Source organism: Cetorhinus maximus, chromosome 10, assembly GCF_964194155.1.
Source record: "Cetorhinus maximus chromosome 10, sCetMax3.hap1.1, whole genome shotgun sequence".
Taxonomy (NCBI): domain Eukaryota; kingdom Metazoa; phylum Chordata; class Chondrichthyes; order Lamniformes; family Cetorhinidae; genus Cetorhinus; species Cetorhinus maximus.
In genome coordinates this window covers 133,873,325-133,887,026 of record NC_135888.1, presented here as the reverse complement: position 1 = coordinate 133,887,026, position 13,702 = coordinate 133,873,325, and the positions used below count along the sequence as shown (strand labels likewise).

General features: G+C 44.0%; 1 protein-coding gene across 4 annotated transcripts in view; it reads left to right on the top strand.

Moving 5' to 3' along the window:
* LOC144686054 (kinesin-II 85 kDa subunit-like) overlaps positions 1-13,702 on the top strand; it is an 80,023-nt gene that overhangs the window by 19,106 nt on the left and 47,215 nt on the right. For all 4 annotated transcript variants that reach the window (XM_078551212.1, XM_078551213.1, XM_078551211.1 and 1 more), the window contains exons 6-8: positions 6,145-6,222; positions 7,888-7,970; positions 10,894-11,001. In XM_078551212.1, the coding sequence (XP_078407338.1) occupies positions 6,145-6,222; positions 7,888-7,970; positions 10,894-11,001 (269 nt within the window). The remainder of the gene's footprint in view (positions 1-6,144; positions 6,223-7,887; positions 7,971-10,893; positions 11,002-13,702) is intronic.

Here is a 13,702-nt window from a genome sequence, read left to right as displayed (position 1 = left end):
ACTGTAGCTATGAGGATAGATTGGAGAGGTTGGGATTGTTTGCTTTGGAGAACAGAAGGCTGGGAGGAGACTTGATAGATGTATTCAAGATCCTGAGGGGTATGGACAGCGTAAATAGTGAGAAATTGTTTCTACTCAAGAAAGCATCAAGAACTAGAGGGCACAGATTCAAAATAATTGGCAAACGGAGTAAAAGTGATGTGAGGAAAATTATTTTCACCCAGAGGGTGGTTGGAGTCTGGATTGAACTTCCTGAGAGAGTGTTGGAGGCAGGTTCAATTGAGGTATTCAAAAGGGAATTGGAGTGCTACCTGAAAAGAAAGAATATGCAGGGTTAGGGGATAAGGCGGGGAGTGGGACTGGATAGAATGCTCTTTCAATGAGCCAGTGCAGACTCAATTGGTTGAATGACCTCCTTCCGCACTGTAAAGATTCTGTGATACTTCAGCTACCATCTTACTGAATGGTGAAGCAGGCTCGAGGGCCTGCTGTCCTCACTCAGTTCAGGCCCGATAATGACTTCAGACCTAAAACGATGTGTTTCACTGTTAACTGCTCTCTCAAATGGCCTAGCAAGCTATTCAGTTGTCAAGAAGTTAGCTCACCACTTTCTCAAGAGAAGTTAGGGATGAACAATAGATGTGGGCCTTGCCAGTGTTCCCACATCTGGTGGATGAATTTTAAAACGTTACTTAAGTATTAACATTTACCATAGTGCTAGGTGTCAACTACATGGCTCAGTGGGCAACTCATTCATCTCTGAGTCAGAATTTGTGGGTTCAAATCCCACTCCCAGAGACACGAATGCTAAATCCAGACGGACCGTAAGACCATAAGATGGAGGAACAGAAGTAGGCCATTCAGTCCATTGAGTCTGCTCTGCTATTCAATGAGATCATGGCTGATCTGATAATCCTCAATTCCACTTTCCTGCCTTTTCCCCATAACCCTTGATTCCCTTACTGATTAAAATTATTTACAACATATATTAATGACTTAGATGAGGAAAGTGAATGTACTATTGCCAAGTTTGCGGATGACACTAAAATAGGTGGGAAGGCAAGTGGTGAGGATGACACAAAAAGTTTAGAGGGAGATAGACAGGTTAAGTGAGTGGGCAAAATCTTGGCAGGTAGAACATAATGTGGGATTAAAAATCTGTCAATCTCAGCCTTGAATATACTTAATGACCCAGCCACTACTGCCCTCCGTGGTAAAGAATTCCATCGATTCACTACCCTCTGAGAGAAGAAATTCCTCCTGTCTTAACTGGGCGATCCCTTACTCTGAGATTATGCCCTCTGGTCCTAGACTCTCCCAGAAGGGGAAACAGCTTCTCAGCATCTACCCTGTCAAGCCTCTTAAGAATCTTATATGTTTCAATAAGGTCGCCTTTCAATCTTCTAAACTCCAATGAGTACAGGCCAACCGACTCAACCATTCCTCATAAGAAAACCCCTCCATACCTGGGATCAACCTAGTGAACCTTCTCTAGATTGCCCCCAATGCCAGTATATCTTTCCTTAGGTAAGGGGACCAAAACTGTTCACTGTATTCTAGGTGTGGTCTAACTAGTGCCTTGTAAAGTTTTAGCAAGACTTCCCTATTTTTATACTCCATTCCCTTTGAAATAAAGGCCAATGTTCCATTTGCCTTCCCTATTACCTGCTGAACTTGTATGCTAACTTTTTGTGTTTCATGCCTGAGGACTCCCAAATCCCTCTGTGCTGCAGCTTTCTGCAGCCTTTCTCCATTTAAGTAATATTCTGCTCCTCTATTCTCCCTGCCAAAGTGCATAACCCCACATTTTCCCACATTATATTCTACCTGCCAAGTTTTTGCCCACTCGCTTAACCTGTCTATCTCCCTCTTTAGACTTTTTGTGTCATCCTCACCACTTGCCTTCCCACCTATTTTTGTGTCATCCGCAAACTTGACGATAGTACATTCACTTTCCTCATCTAAGTCATTAATATATATTGTAAATAATTGTGGCCCTAGCACTGATCCCTGTGACATTCCACTAGTTACAGGTTATCATCCTGAAAATGCCCCCCTTATCCCAACACTCTGTCTTCTATCAGCTAGCCAATCCTCTATTCATGCTAATATACTACCCCAACACCATGGGCTCTTATCTTATCAAGTAGCCTTATGTGCAGTACCTTATCGAATGCCTTTTGTAAATCCAAATATATTACATCTACTGGTTCCCCTTTATCCATCCTGCTTGTTACCTCCTCAAAGAATTCTCATTAATTTGTCAGGCATGATTTCTCCTTCATGAAGCCATTCTAACTCTGCTTGATTATATTATGCATTTGTAAATTCCCTGCGATTACATCCTTTATAATAGACTCTAATATTTTCCCAATCTCGGATGTTAAGCTAACTGACCTATTGTAACCTGTTTTTTGCTTCCCTCCCTTTTTGATTAAGGGTGTTACATTGGTAGTTTTCCAATCCTCTGGGACTTTTCCAGAATCTAAAGATTCTTGGAAGATTACTACCAGTGCATCCACTATCTCTGCAGCTACTTCCTTTAATATCCTAGGAAGCAACCCATCAGGTCCAGGGGACTTATTGGCCTTTAGCCCCACTAGTTTCCCTAGTACTTTTTCACTAGTGATAGTTATTGTATTTATTTCCTCCCCCACTTTTGCCCCTTGATTATTTAGTATTTTTGGAATGCTATTAGCATCTTCTGCAGTGAAGACTGATGAAAATTTTTATTCAACTCCTCTGCCATTTCCTGGTTCCCCATAATTATTTCCCCAGCCTCATTCTCTAAGTGGCCTATGGTCACTTTGGCCTCTCTCTTCCTTTTTATATGTTTAAAGAAGCTCTTACTGTCCATTTTTATATTACTTCATAGTTTACTCTCAAAGTTTATTTTCTCCCTCTTTATTATTTTGTTGGTCATCTTTTGTTGATTTTTAAAACTTTCCCAATCCTCTGGCTTACCACTAATCTTTGCCACATTGTATGCTTTTTCTTTCAATTTGATACTATCCTTAACTTCCTTGGTTAACCATGGTTGGTTTATTCCCTTCCTAGAATCCTTCTTCCTCACTGGGATATATCTTTGTTGAGAGTCATGAACTATTTTCTTAAGTGTCTGCCATTGTTTATCAGCTGTCTTTTCTGCTGAACTCCTTTCCCAGTCCACTCCAGCCAACTCTACCCTCATTCCTTTGTCATTATCCTTATTCAAGTTTAGCACAGTTGTTTCCGACCCAGGTTCCTCACCCTCAAACTGAATGCTAAATTCTACCATGTTATGCTCATTGTTTCCTAGGGGATCTTTTACTCTGAGATCATTTGTTAAACCTGCCTCATTACACATTACCAGATCATAAATAGCCTGATCCCTGGTTGGATCCATAACATATTGTTCTAGGAAACTGTCCCGAATACACTCTATGAATTCTTGCTCATGGCTACCTCTGCCAATTTGATTTTCTCAATCTACATGAAGATTAAAGTCACGCATGATTAATGTACTGCCTTTTTTATATGCCTTCATTATCTCCTGATTTATTCTCTGTCATACAGTATAGCTACTGTTAGGTGTCCTATAGACTACTCCCACCAGTGTCTTCTTCCCCTTTTTATTTCTTACCCTCACCTATATGGATTCTACATCTTCCAATCCAAGATCACTTCCTGCTATCATACTTCTTCCATCTCGTACTAACAAAGCTACCCCACCACTCTTTCCTTCCTGCATGTTCTTTCAAAAAGTCACATACCCCTGAATATTTAGTTCCCAGCTTTGATCTCCTTGTAACCATGTCTCCGTAATGGCTATAAGATCATGCCCATTAACCTCTATTTGTGCCATTAATTCATTTATTTTGTTTTGAATACTACATGCATTCAAATAAAGAGCCATTAATTTTGCCTTTTTATCATTTTTTTCCTCTTTGACCCAATTTGCTGCTTTTTTTAATGTTTGTACATTCTGTCCCTTCCTGTCACACTCTAGATATCGTTACCTAAATAGCTGCCCTGCAATGCTGCCATATCCTTTTGCTTTGTAAGCCTACATATCCCTCTCCAGAACCCTCCCCCCCTCTATTTAGTTGAAAGCCCTCACTACAGCCCTAGTTATTTGATTCACCAGGACACTGGTCCCAGCACAGTTCAAGTGAAGCCCGTCCCACTGGAACAGCTCCCTTCTACCCCAGTACTGGTGCCAGTGCCCCATGAACTGAAACCCATTCCTCCCACACATTTAACTCCTTGACTTTACTTACCCTATGCCAGTTTGCCCATGGCTCAGGTAGTAATCCTGAGACTATTACCTTGGAGATTCTGCTTTTTAATTTAGCTCCTAACTGTTCAAATTTTTTCAGAGGAACCTCCTTTCTAGCCCTATCAATGTCCTTGGTACCAACATGGATGACAACGACTGGATCGCTTCCCTCCCACCCCAAGTTCCTCTCCAGCCTTGAGGAGATGTCCTTAACCCTGGCACTGGGCAGGCATCACAGCCATCGGGATTCATGCTCACAGCTGCAAACATTCCTACCAGTACTGCATTCCTATTTCCTCCCCCCACTTGAATGTCTCCCTGTACCACGATGCTGCGGTCAGTTCCCTCATCCTCCCTGCAGTCCCCGCTCTTGTCCACATAGCTTGCAAGAACCTTGTAACTGTTGGACGATTGCAGGGGCTGAGGTTCCTCGAACGCTTATCCTTGGGTCCCCCTACTTGCTTCACCTGCAGTCACACCCTCCTGTCCCTGATCACAGACTGAATTTGAATGACCTAATCTGAGGGGTGTGACCGCCTTCTGGAGCAAAGTGTCCAGGTAACTTTCCCCCTCCCTGATGTGGCGCAATGTCTGCAGCTCAGATTCCAGCTCTTCGATTCTGATCCAAAGTTCCTCGAGCTGCAAACCTTTATTTCAGATGTGTTCCCTCTGGATCACTTCTGTGTTCTGCAGTACCCACATGCTGCAGCAGCAACACGTCACCCGTCCTGCCATCACTATCGTATTTAATTTAATTTAGTTTATTAATTAATTGCTCTAGTATCCCTGCTCTTTACCCTTGAAGAGTCCCCTGCTCTTTACACTTTATTGTAATTAATTTTTTTTTACATTAGTATCGATCCTATACTTAACAGGCTATTTTTAAGAAAAAGAGGGGAAAACAAAGACTAGAGACCTAAACACAAACTAAAGACTTTACTTTTATTCTAAAGACCAGAAATGCTCACCAATCCTTCTCACCAATCAGCTGCTTTCCCTGCACTCACATCACGTTATGGTTGGTGACCTCACTCCGCCACTGGTCTCACTGCAGGTAGGCCTCTCGATCCACACCTTTTATCCTCCCTCACTCACCTCTCGCTCAAAATATACTATTTTGAGCCTTGGGAATAGAATAAGCCTGAATCACGTACCAGATACTCACCAATTAACCAGCTTCTTCTCCTGTAGCAGAGCAAGAATCAATTCCTGGAGGCTGAAAAAGTTTAGGAAAAAACAACCAAACACCTCTTTCCCTTCCTCCGCTTAACTCCCTGAAGCGCTCAACTCCGGCACTCTATTGTACGTCGCACTCAAGAGCACTGACGTTCTTAGTGTAGTACTGAGGGAGTGCTGCACTGTTGGAGGTGCTGACTCTCAGGTGAAGTGCACGTAAAAAATCCCATGGCAATATATTTAAGAAGGGCAGGAGGAGTTATCCCTATTGTTCTGGCCAATGTTTACCCTTCAAATCACATCACTGAAGAACAAATGACCTGGTCTTTATCACGTTGTTGTTTGTGGGAGCTTGCTGTGCACAAACTGGGTGCCATATTTCCTACATGACAACAGTGACTACACTTTAAATGTGCTTAATTGATTATGCAACTTTTGGGATGTCCAGAGGTAGTGAAAGGTACTATAGAAATGCAAGTATTTATTTTACTAGCTCCTCCTCTTTTAAAACATTTATTAAAACTAAGGCAAGATAAACCATTATTTTCCGCAGAAGGAAAAAATAGTTCAAAATTTTCAAATTCCAGTAAAAATCAGTAATACTGGCACCAATAATACTACTCGACCATTTTTAAGGTATACAAGACCAGTTCAGACCAGTTCTGCTGGTATCCTTCATTTCCAAGTTTTACTGGTCTTGCCTTTTACAGCTAATGAAGAACTTGTTTGAAGAGGTGGAGAAGGATGAAGATCATCAGAAGCGACTCATCACAGTTTCAAACATTCAGGTAAAATCAGTTGGATTCTATAATAATTTTCTAAAATTAATTAAAAGAAACCTAAGAATAACCATCACCCGGTGGATACAGGAAACTGGCAGAGTGCTCCATGTATTAAATCTACTGTAACCTCATTGCAACAGACCTGGAAACCTTGGGAGAAGCGCCATTTAAATTGTTTTTCCTGGCTTTCCGATGAGGATACGGCAGTTAACAGGGAGAAGCCCTGGGGAAATTCTATCCTCAGTGAGTTTCTGTCTCTTATAGAATGATGATGAGTATGTTCCAGCACAGAAAGAGGACACTCGGCCCTTCTTGCCTGTACTGTCATGGTCTCCCCATGGTGGTGGGTTCCACTGGGTGTGCAAACGCCAACCTCAAGTTACACTGACCAGCTCCCGCCCCCACAACCATCCCCCCATCCCGCCTCCCCCACCCCCCACCCACACCACCCGACCCACACCACCTCACACCCCCCTCCCCTGCCTAAGGTGTGTACTTCTTAATTAGCAGAGAAAACTCATATTTAGTGAGTTTCAGCATCTCATGGAGCCCTAACTCTTCCTGGTCTCCCAATCACAGAGCCCTGACCCCTGCTGGTCTCCCAATCACAGGGCCCTGACCCCTGCTGGTCTTCCAATCGCACATCCCTGACCCCTGCTGGCCTCCCAATTACAGAGCCTTAACCCCTGCTGGTCTCCCAATCACAGGGCCCTGACCCCTGCTGGTCTTCCAATCGCACATCCCTGACCCCTGCTGGCCTCCCAATTACAGAGCCTTAACCCCTGCTGGTTTCCCAATCACAGAGCCTCGACCCCCTGCTGGTTTTCCAATCACGGAGTCCTGGTCTTTGCTGGTTTTCCAGTCACAGAGTCCTGATCTCTGCTGGTTTCCCAGTCACAGAGCCCTGATCTCTGCTGGTTTTCCAATCACAGTGCCCTGATCTCCGTTGATCTTCCAATCACAGAGCCCTGATCTCTGCTGATCTTCCAATCACAGAGCCCTGATCTTTGCTGATCTTCCAATCACTGATCTCTGCTGATCTTCCAATCACAGTGCCCTGATCTCTGCTGGTTTTCCAGTCACAGAGTCCTGATCTCTGCTGGTTTTCCAATCTCAGAGCCCTGACTCCTATGATCCCCCAGCTTCAAGCACTCTGACTCCTGTTCTAAATGTCTATGTTCTTATTACCCTGTTCTTCCTTTCCTTTCATGAGTCAGGCCTCAGGAACAAGAGGAACAGCTGCAGTCAGGGCTCGGAGGCTGTGAGACCAACAGTGTTATTTAAATCAGCGAGCTGCATATCACCTCCCCCAATCTATGTAATCTCTCCCAGTGAGGTATTTGTGCTGCACCAATTCTGGCATCTTGTGCATTCCCGATTTTCTTCAGTCCACAATGGTGGCCTTGCCTTCAGCTGCCTGGACCCTATGCTCTAGAATTTCATCCCTAAACCTCTCCCCCTCTCCACCATCTCCTCCATCGACACTCCTTAAAACCTACCTCTTTGACCAAACCTTTGGTCACCTGTCCCGATATCTCAGTGTCAAATTTTGTTTGACAATCACTTCTGTGAAGCACCTTGGAACATTTTACTATGTTAAAGGCACTATATAAATGCAAGTTTTGTTGCTGTTGCACCCATTCCCTGACTCACTCATTTACAATTCTTCAGTTTCACATCGATGGTTCCACTATAGATCTGCTCAACCCACATGACAGAGAAATACAATGTCTACACCATCCAGTACTGGGACTGTAAGTGGGGTCTATATGTGCAATGCATGATGCTCTGACCTGTATGTCTCATGTGTTACACCACGCATGTTTGTGGGTGCATGGTACCTGTGTTTCATGTGCTGATTTCATATATTACATAATATAGTTTGGGAATGTATGTACCTAGTGTGCATGCTTTATGGATTACTGCAGCATAACATGTAATCTGTATGTTTTGTGTGAAATTAATGGTTCCCTGATCCTATACAATGTATATTGGAGTTGTGGCTGTATTATTGGAGTGCCCATAGAGTCATTATGACACAGGTGGAAGCCATTCAGCCCATCGAATCCATGCTGGCTTTCTCTAGAGCAATCTAGTCAGTCCTATCGCCCAGGTCTATCCTCATAACCCTACAAGTTTATTTCCCTCCAGTGCACATCCAATTTCCTTTAGAAATCATTGATCGGCTCTGCTTCCCCCAACCTGGTGGGCGGCGATCATTAATCAATCATCTGGCGATCCAGATCATTACCTGCGTAAGAAAGTTCTTTCTCACATCCCACATGCATCGCTCGCCCAAAACTTTAAATCTGTGTCCCCCAGTCCTTGTACCATCTGCTAATGGGAATAGTTGGCCATGGTTTAAATCCACCTGTTTGCATAGCTGACCTGCCACAATAAAATTGTGTGTTGGACAGAGACACTAAATACAGAAGGATTTACAACCAAAGCTCTGTTACACCATTGCAAATAAAGTTTTTAACCAAATAATTCAACTTCCAAGAGGGTTTGGGTTCTCCTTAGTAGCTGGATTTCATTTATCTCCTTCCTCCTATGATTGGTGAATTATGGTGATTAAATTGTGCTCACACTCTGACCCGCTGGAACAATATTCTCTCTCTATGCTGGTGCAATGTCTAACAATGTCCCCGTGAAATTCCTTTCAACACACAATTTTATTGTAGCTGATTCTATTTATAACGTCTTGTAACATATCTGTGACTAACCAGCACAAATTAATTTTATATTCGCCGATCATAAGAGGAAGTAGATCAACTAAATCTAGCTACCAAGAGCAACTCAAATGCTCTAAAATCCTATTTATAGAATGAGTGGTCATCTCTTCCCAATTGTTCCCCTCTGCAAAGAGCATTCTGTATTTCATTTAAGCTATTGATACTCCCACTTGGTTCTATAGTATTAATGCTATGTTAATTGTATTAAGGTAAAGGATAAACTAGTGGAGAGTATTCAGTTCTGTTGAAGAGCCATTCGGACTCGAAATGTTAACTGTATTCCTCCCCCGCAGATGCTGTCAGACCTGCTGAGTTTTTCCAAGTATTTTTATTTTTGTTTTTGTTTGTGGTGGAGAGTATTGATTGATTAAGTATTGTGAGCACATATAAAAAGGGACTACCACCAGGGTCTGTCACCCCCCTCTGATTTATTGATTTTGAGTTTAATTTATTGATTTTGTTTCTAAAAAGAGTCTATAAAAAGGGACCGCTGGGACATCGGGTTGGCTGACAGTTCAGAGGCAGAGATATGTAATGCTGCATTCTGTAAATAAACCTTCTATCAATAAAAGGATTTATCTTTAGATTCATACTTCATCACCTGGCTTGGGATCCATTTAAGAAATAGCTTTCAAAAATCTCAACCACAGATTTCACTTAAAGAACGATTAAGTCAGTCAAAAATATTACAGATTCTTTGAGGAGCCAAGGTGGATAAAATGGAATAAAGATACAGATCAGGCACAGTGATCTCCTGAATTAATCTTGTTTGCCTAAAGGAGCCTAAGAGGAACTTCCTGGATTATTTCACAACTTGGTCTGGGTTTTTAATCTGATGTTATGCCTCTTCCAGAAGATTGCATGGTTTTACCTGGGACAGAAATTCTATATATTGTGATACAATCGGTATCAATGAGACAGACTGGATGGACCAGTGCGTCGATTCCTGTCTGTCGTTGCTCGAATGCTTGTAATTGAATAGCAGAAACAGGCTTATGAGGCTGAGTGGCCTATTACTGTTCCCAAAAGTAAGAATGGTTGGAGCAGAGGTTAAAATATGAATGGTTAAAAATGGAGGTGTAGTGGCGGGGGGGAAAAGATGAACGTTACAACAATAAATGAATATTCTTCTGAGGATTTCATGATACAATATTCTGAAACAGCATGACAGAGATAGTGGACAACGTACAGAGACCGAAGAGAAGGAAGTCCAAGCTTTTAAGCTTGGCAGTTCACTGACCCCTGGTGCATTCTCCATGGCAATGCCTCTGCCAATCAGAGTCCATAACATTTGCCAGCCAATCAGCACTCTCTTCTCAGGCAGTATAAATTGTTGTTCCCTTTACTATTGGTATTTTTGCGAAGTGTCCTGATGAGTGCAAGACAAAAAACTTTGACATGTGTCTTTCTTCAGCAATACTCAAGAACTTACATCGTCTAAAATGGGGGAAGCTAGCAGGGAATCAAGGCGGGTAAATGGAGTTGAGATACAGACTAACAAAAGTGATCTACTGGATTAAGGATTCAGAGATTTGGAAAAGAATTTCCCAGATTATTTCTCGCATTGATGAAAATATCATTGCCAACAAAGAGTGCAAGTAGTAGAGAGGATGCAGTAAAATTATAAGTATCAAGTCACACATGAGGTAGGTCAAAAAACTCAAACTATACCATCCAGATTGAAGGTGTATAAGTGGAGACCTCAACAAAGTGCATTAATATTAAAATGTGTTCAGATAAGGTAGATCTCGAAAACTCAAGGTATCAAAGAACAGAAACAGGCCATTCAGCCCCTCAAGCCTGCTCCATATTTAATCAGATCAGGGTTGATCTGCACCTCAATTCCATTCAAACGGCCACTTCTTATTTGCTGAAGAGCAGCAGAAATGTATGTTCTGTGATTTGAGAGAACTTATATTCCTTTGAATTCATTCGGTTCTAGAATCACAGAGGAGCTCAGTGAGATTGTTGTGTCCAGTTGCGATGATGCTTGGAGCTTGTACCTACAGGGGACAAAAGCCGAGAAACTGGCAGGACCACACCTGGACAGGTAACTATGTGAGAGATACGGATGCTGTAGGAGTGTTTCCTATACATTCAGATGTTCAATTGGACGGTCCACTGTTCTGATTGTGCAAACTTCATGTAAACACAAAGGGCGGAATTTTCTGGCTCCATCGGCATTGTGCATCATGGCGGGCTGGGGGTGGGGAGCGCAATATGGTGAGAAGGCCAAAAATTGGTTTCATGTCAGCGTGAAAGCACAGTGGGTTCAGCCGATGGTGTCCACCATGGCAGAATGCCAATCCCGATGGAGGCTGGCGTAAACCTAACGGGATGCAAAATAAGGCCTGACTGGAATCATTCGGAGGGGGGATGGAGTTCAGTCGGGGGGGAAGAGGTCCAGGGGGAGGAAAGAGTAAGGGTGGAGGAGGGAGTAAGTGGGTGGGATGTCCAGGTGAATGTGAAATGGAGTCAATTACTGTCTCCTGGGGAGTGGGCTGAGGGTGGGCATGGTAGGAGGGATGGTGAGTGTGAGAGGGGGTGGAGTTAGCCGGAAGGTTGGGAGGGTGAGGGTGCGTTGGTAGCAGTAGAAGGGACAGCGAGGGTGATTGGTGGGGTCTCAGAGGCAAACACAGACCCTGGAGGTGGGAAGAAGGAGGTCGGGGAGGTCAATGTGGATAGGGGTGGGATACTCAGGAAGATAGGGAACATGCACGTTCACCTGGACATCCTGGAAAGAAAAGGGTTCTGGTTGGAAGCTGATGGTGGGGAGGTGGAAGGTGTTGCCAGGGGAGTCAACGGTGATGGGGGAAAGGACATGTGTGATTGGGAGAGGGGAAAGGACGGGAGAGCTAATCAGAAACTTAATGGCTGCCATGGCTGTCGAAATCGAAAGTGATGGAGCCTCTTGTTGGATGGGCAGAGGTGCTGCATGGGAGTGCGACCAGTGGGTGGGCGGTGATGCAGGTCAGCTCAGATGGACAACTGAAAGAGAACCCCAGCAGGCAGCATTGACAATGCTCAGGACATTGAGGTGAGTGTGATGGACGAATGCTCCAAATGTGTGGGAGAGGCTTGCACCAGGCCCCCAAAGGTCCTGCCACACACACACTTCTACCTCCAGAATCACTCGTGATTCAGCTGCGTGCAGCTCAACTGCTAGTAGCGGGGGGGTGGGGGGGTGTGCAGTGGGAGGATTTGGGAAGCTTGTAAATGAAGCTGAAAGACAATGTTACACATTATTCAGTGAATGTGAATATATTCACCTGTGCGACAACTTGTGATCAGAATTTCTTAACCTTTCTAGGCCTTCCACTTCTTCTAGGTGCTGCCCTGACATCCGCAGTAGGGGTGGAGGTAACCTGTGCAATGGTTGGCCTTGTTGCCTCTGATGACTTCGGCATGCGTCCTCTGGTGAGCCAAGACCTTGAGGGCCCCGGCTTGCTTTGGCTGTCCTCCTGTAGGCCAGCTGCACACTCTGTGGTGACAGAGGATGAGTTTGAGAGGTCATGGACAAAGGGGACTCGGAGGGAGAGGATGGCCTCTGAGATTCCTCAGTTGATGACCCGGGGTGTCCAGCTGCCGCTCCTCCTCCCTTCAGGTGCCTGAGGGCCCCGGCCTGACTCCTTGAGGGGAAGGAGCACCTGGAGGGACGTCGAGGTGCCCCATTTCCTTCTCGCTTTGCTACTACAGGAACTCATTCATGGCTACTGAGGTGGAGAAGCTCCAAGGACTATGGGTAGAGTATGGGATTGCTTTTTGATTGTTCTAACAAAAAAACTTACCAAATAGCCTTTTCTGTCATGTAAATTATTGTGGTTTCAAACTACAAGGGATACATTTTCTCAGGACTTCATCCATTTCACTGCCACAGCTATGGGGGAAGCTCCATTTTCACAGGAGTTCACAAGGAAATTTGTGTCTGTAGTGAATCCCTCCTGTTCATCAAATTGAAGTCTTTCCTATTTCAGGCCCCTAGTATTTTGTCAAGGGACAGGTCTAGCACAGGCAGATGCATAAGAACTCACTCTATGTTCCTCCAACTTTGAATGAGAACCCCCTTTGCACTTAGTGTTGTATCTGTCAATGTGTCACTTCAGCCTTTCAAAAAGATTGCCAATTCAGTGCCAAATTTTTTTGGTTCCATGGATTAGGAATTGGACAAACATTGCCGTAATTATTTCATTTGGGATCCTTACAGCCAGTTCAATTGATCTAAAAGAAAAGAAAGAATCTGTGTACAAAGATAGTGCCTGTCCTCTCCCAAAGCACATTGCTGCCAATGAAGTGCAGGCACAGTTGTAACATAGGAAGTGCTGCAGCCAATTTGTGCACAGCAAGCTTCCACAAACAGCAATGGCATAATGACTGTTTTAGGTAAATATTCTCCAGAACACCAGGAAGAACCTGCTCTCCTTCAAAATTGTGGCCTTAGGATCATTTATATCCACCTGGGAGGGCAAACGGGATCTCAACTTAATGTCTTCGCTGAAAGACGGCTCCTCTGGCAGTGCAGCACTCCCTCAGTACTGGCACTGGGAGTGTCAACATAGATTATGCACTCAAATCTCTGGAGTGGGGCTTGAAGCCACCACTTTCTCACTCAGGGGTGAGAGTTCTAGCCATTGAGACATGGCTGACACCTGCTGTCCCACCAAGAAATAACAGTTCTTAGCACTGAGATCACTGTTTGAGTTGCATTTGAACCCAGGCATGAGAACATTTTCGAGACAACCTGATTATATCTC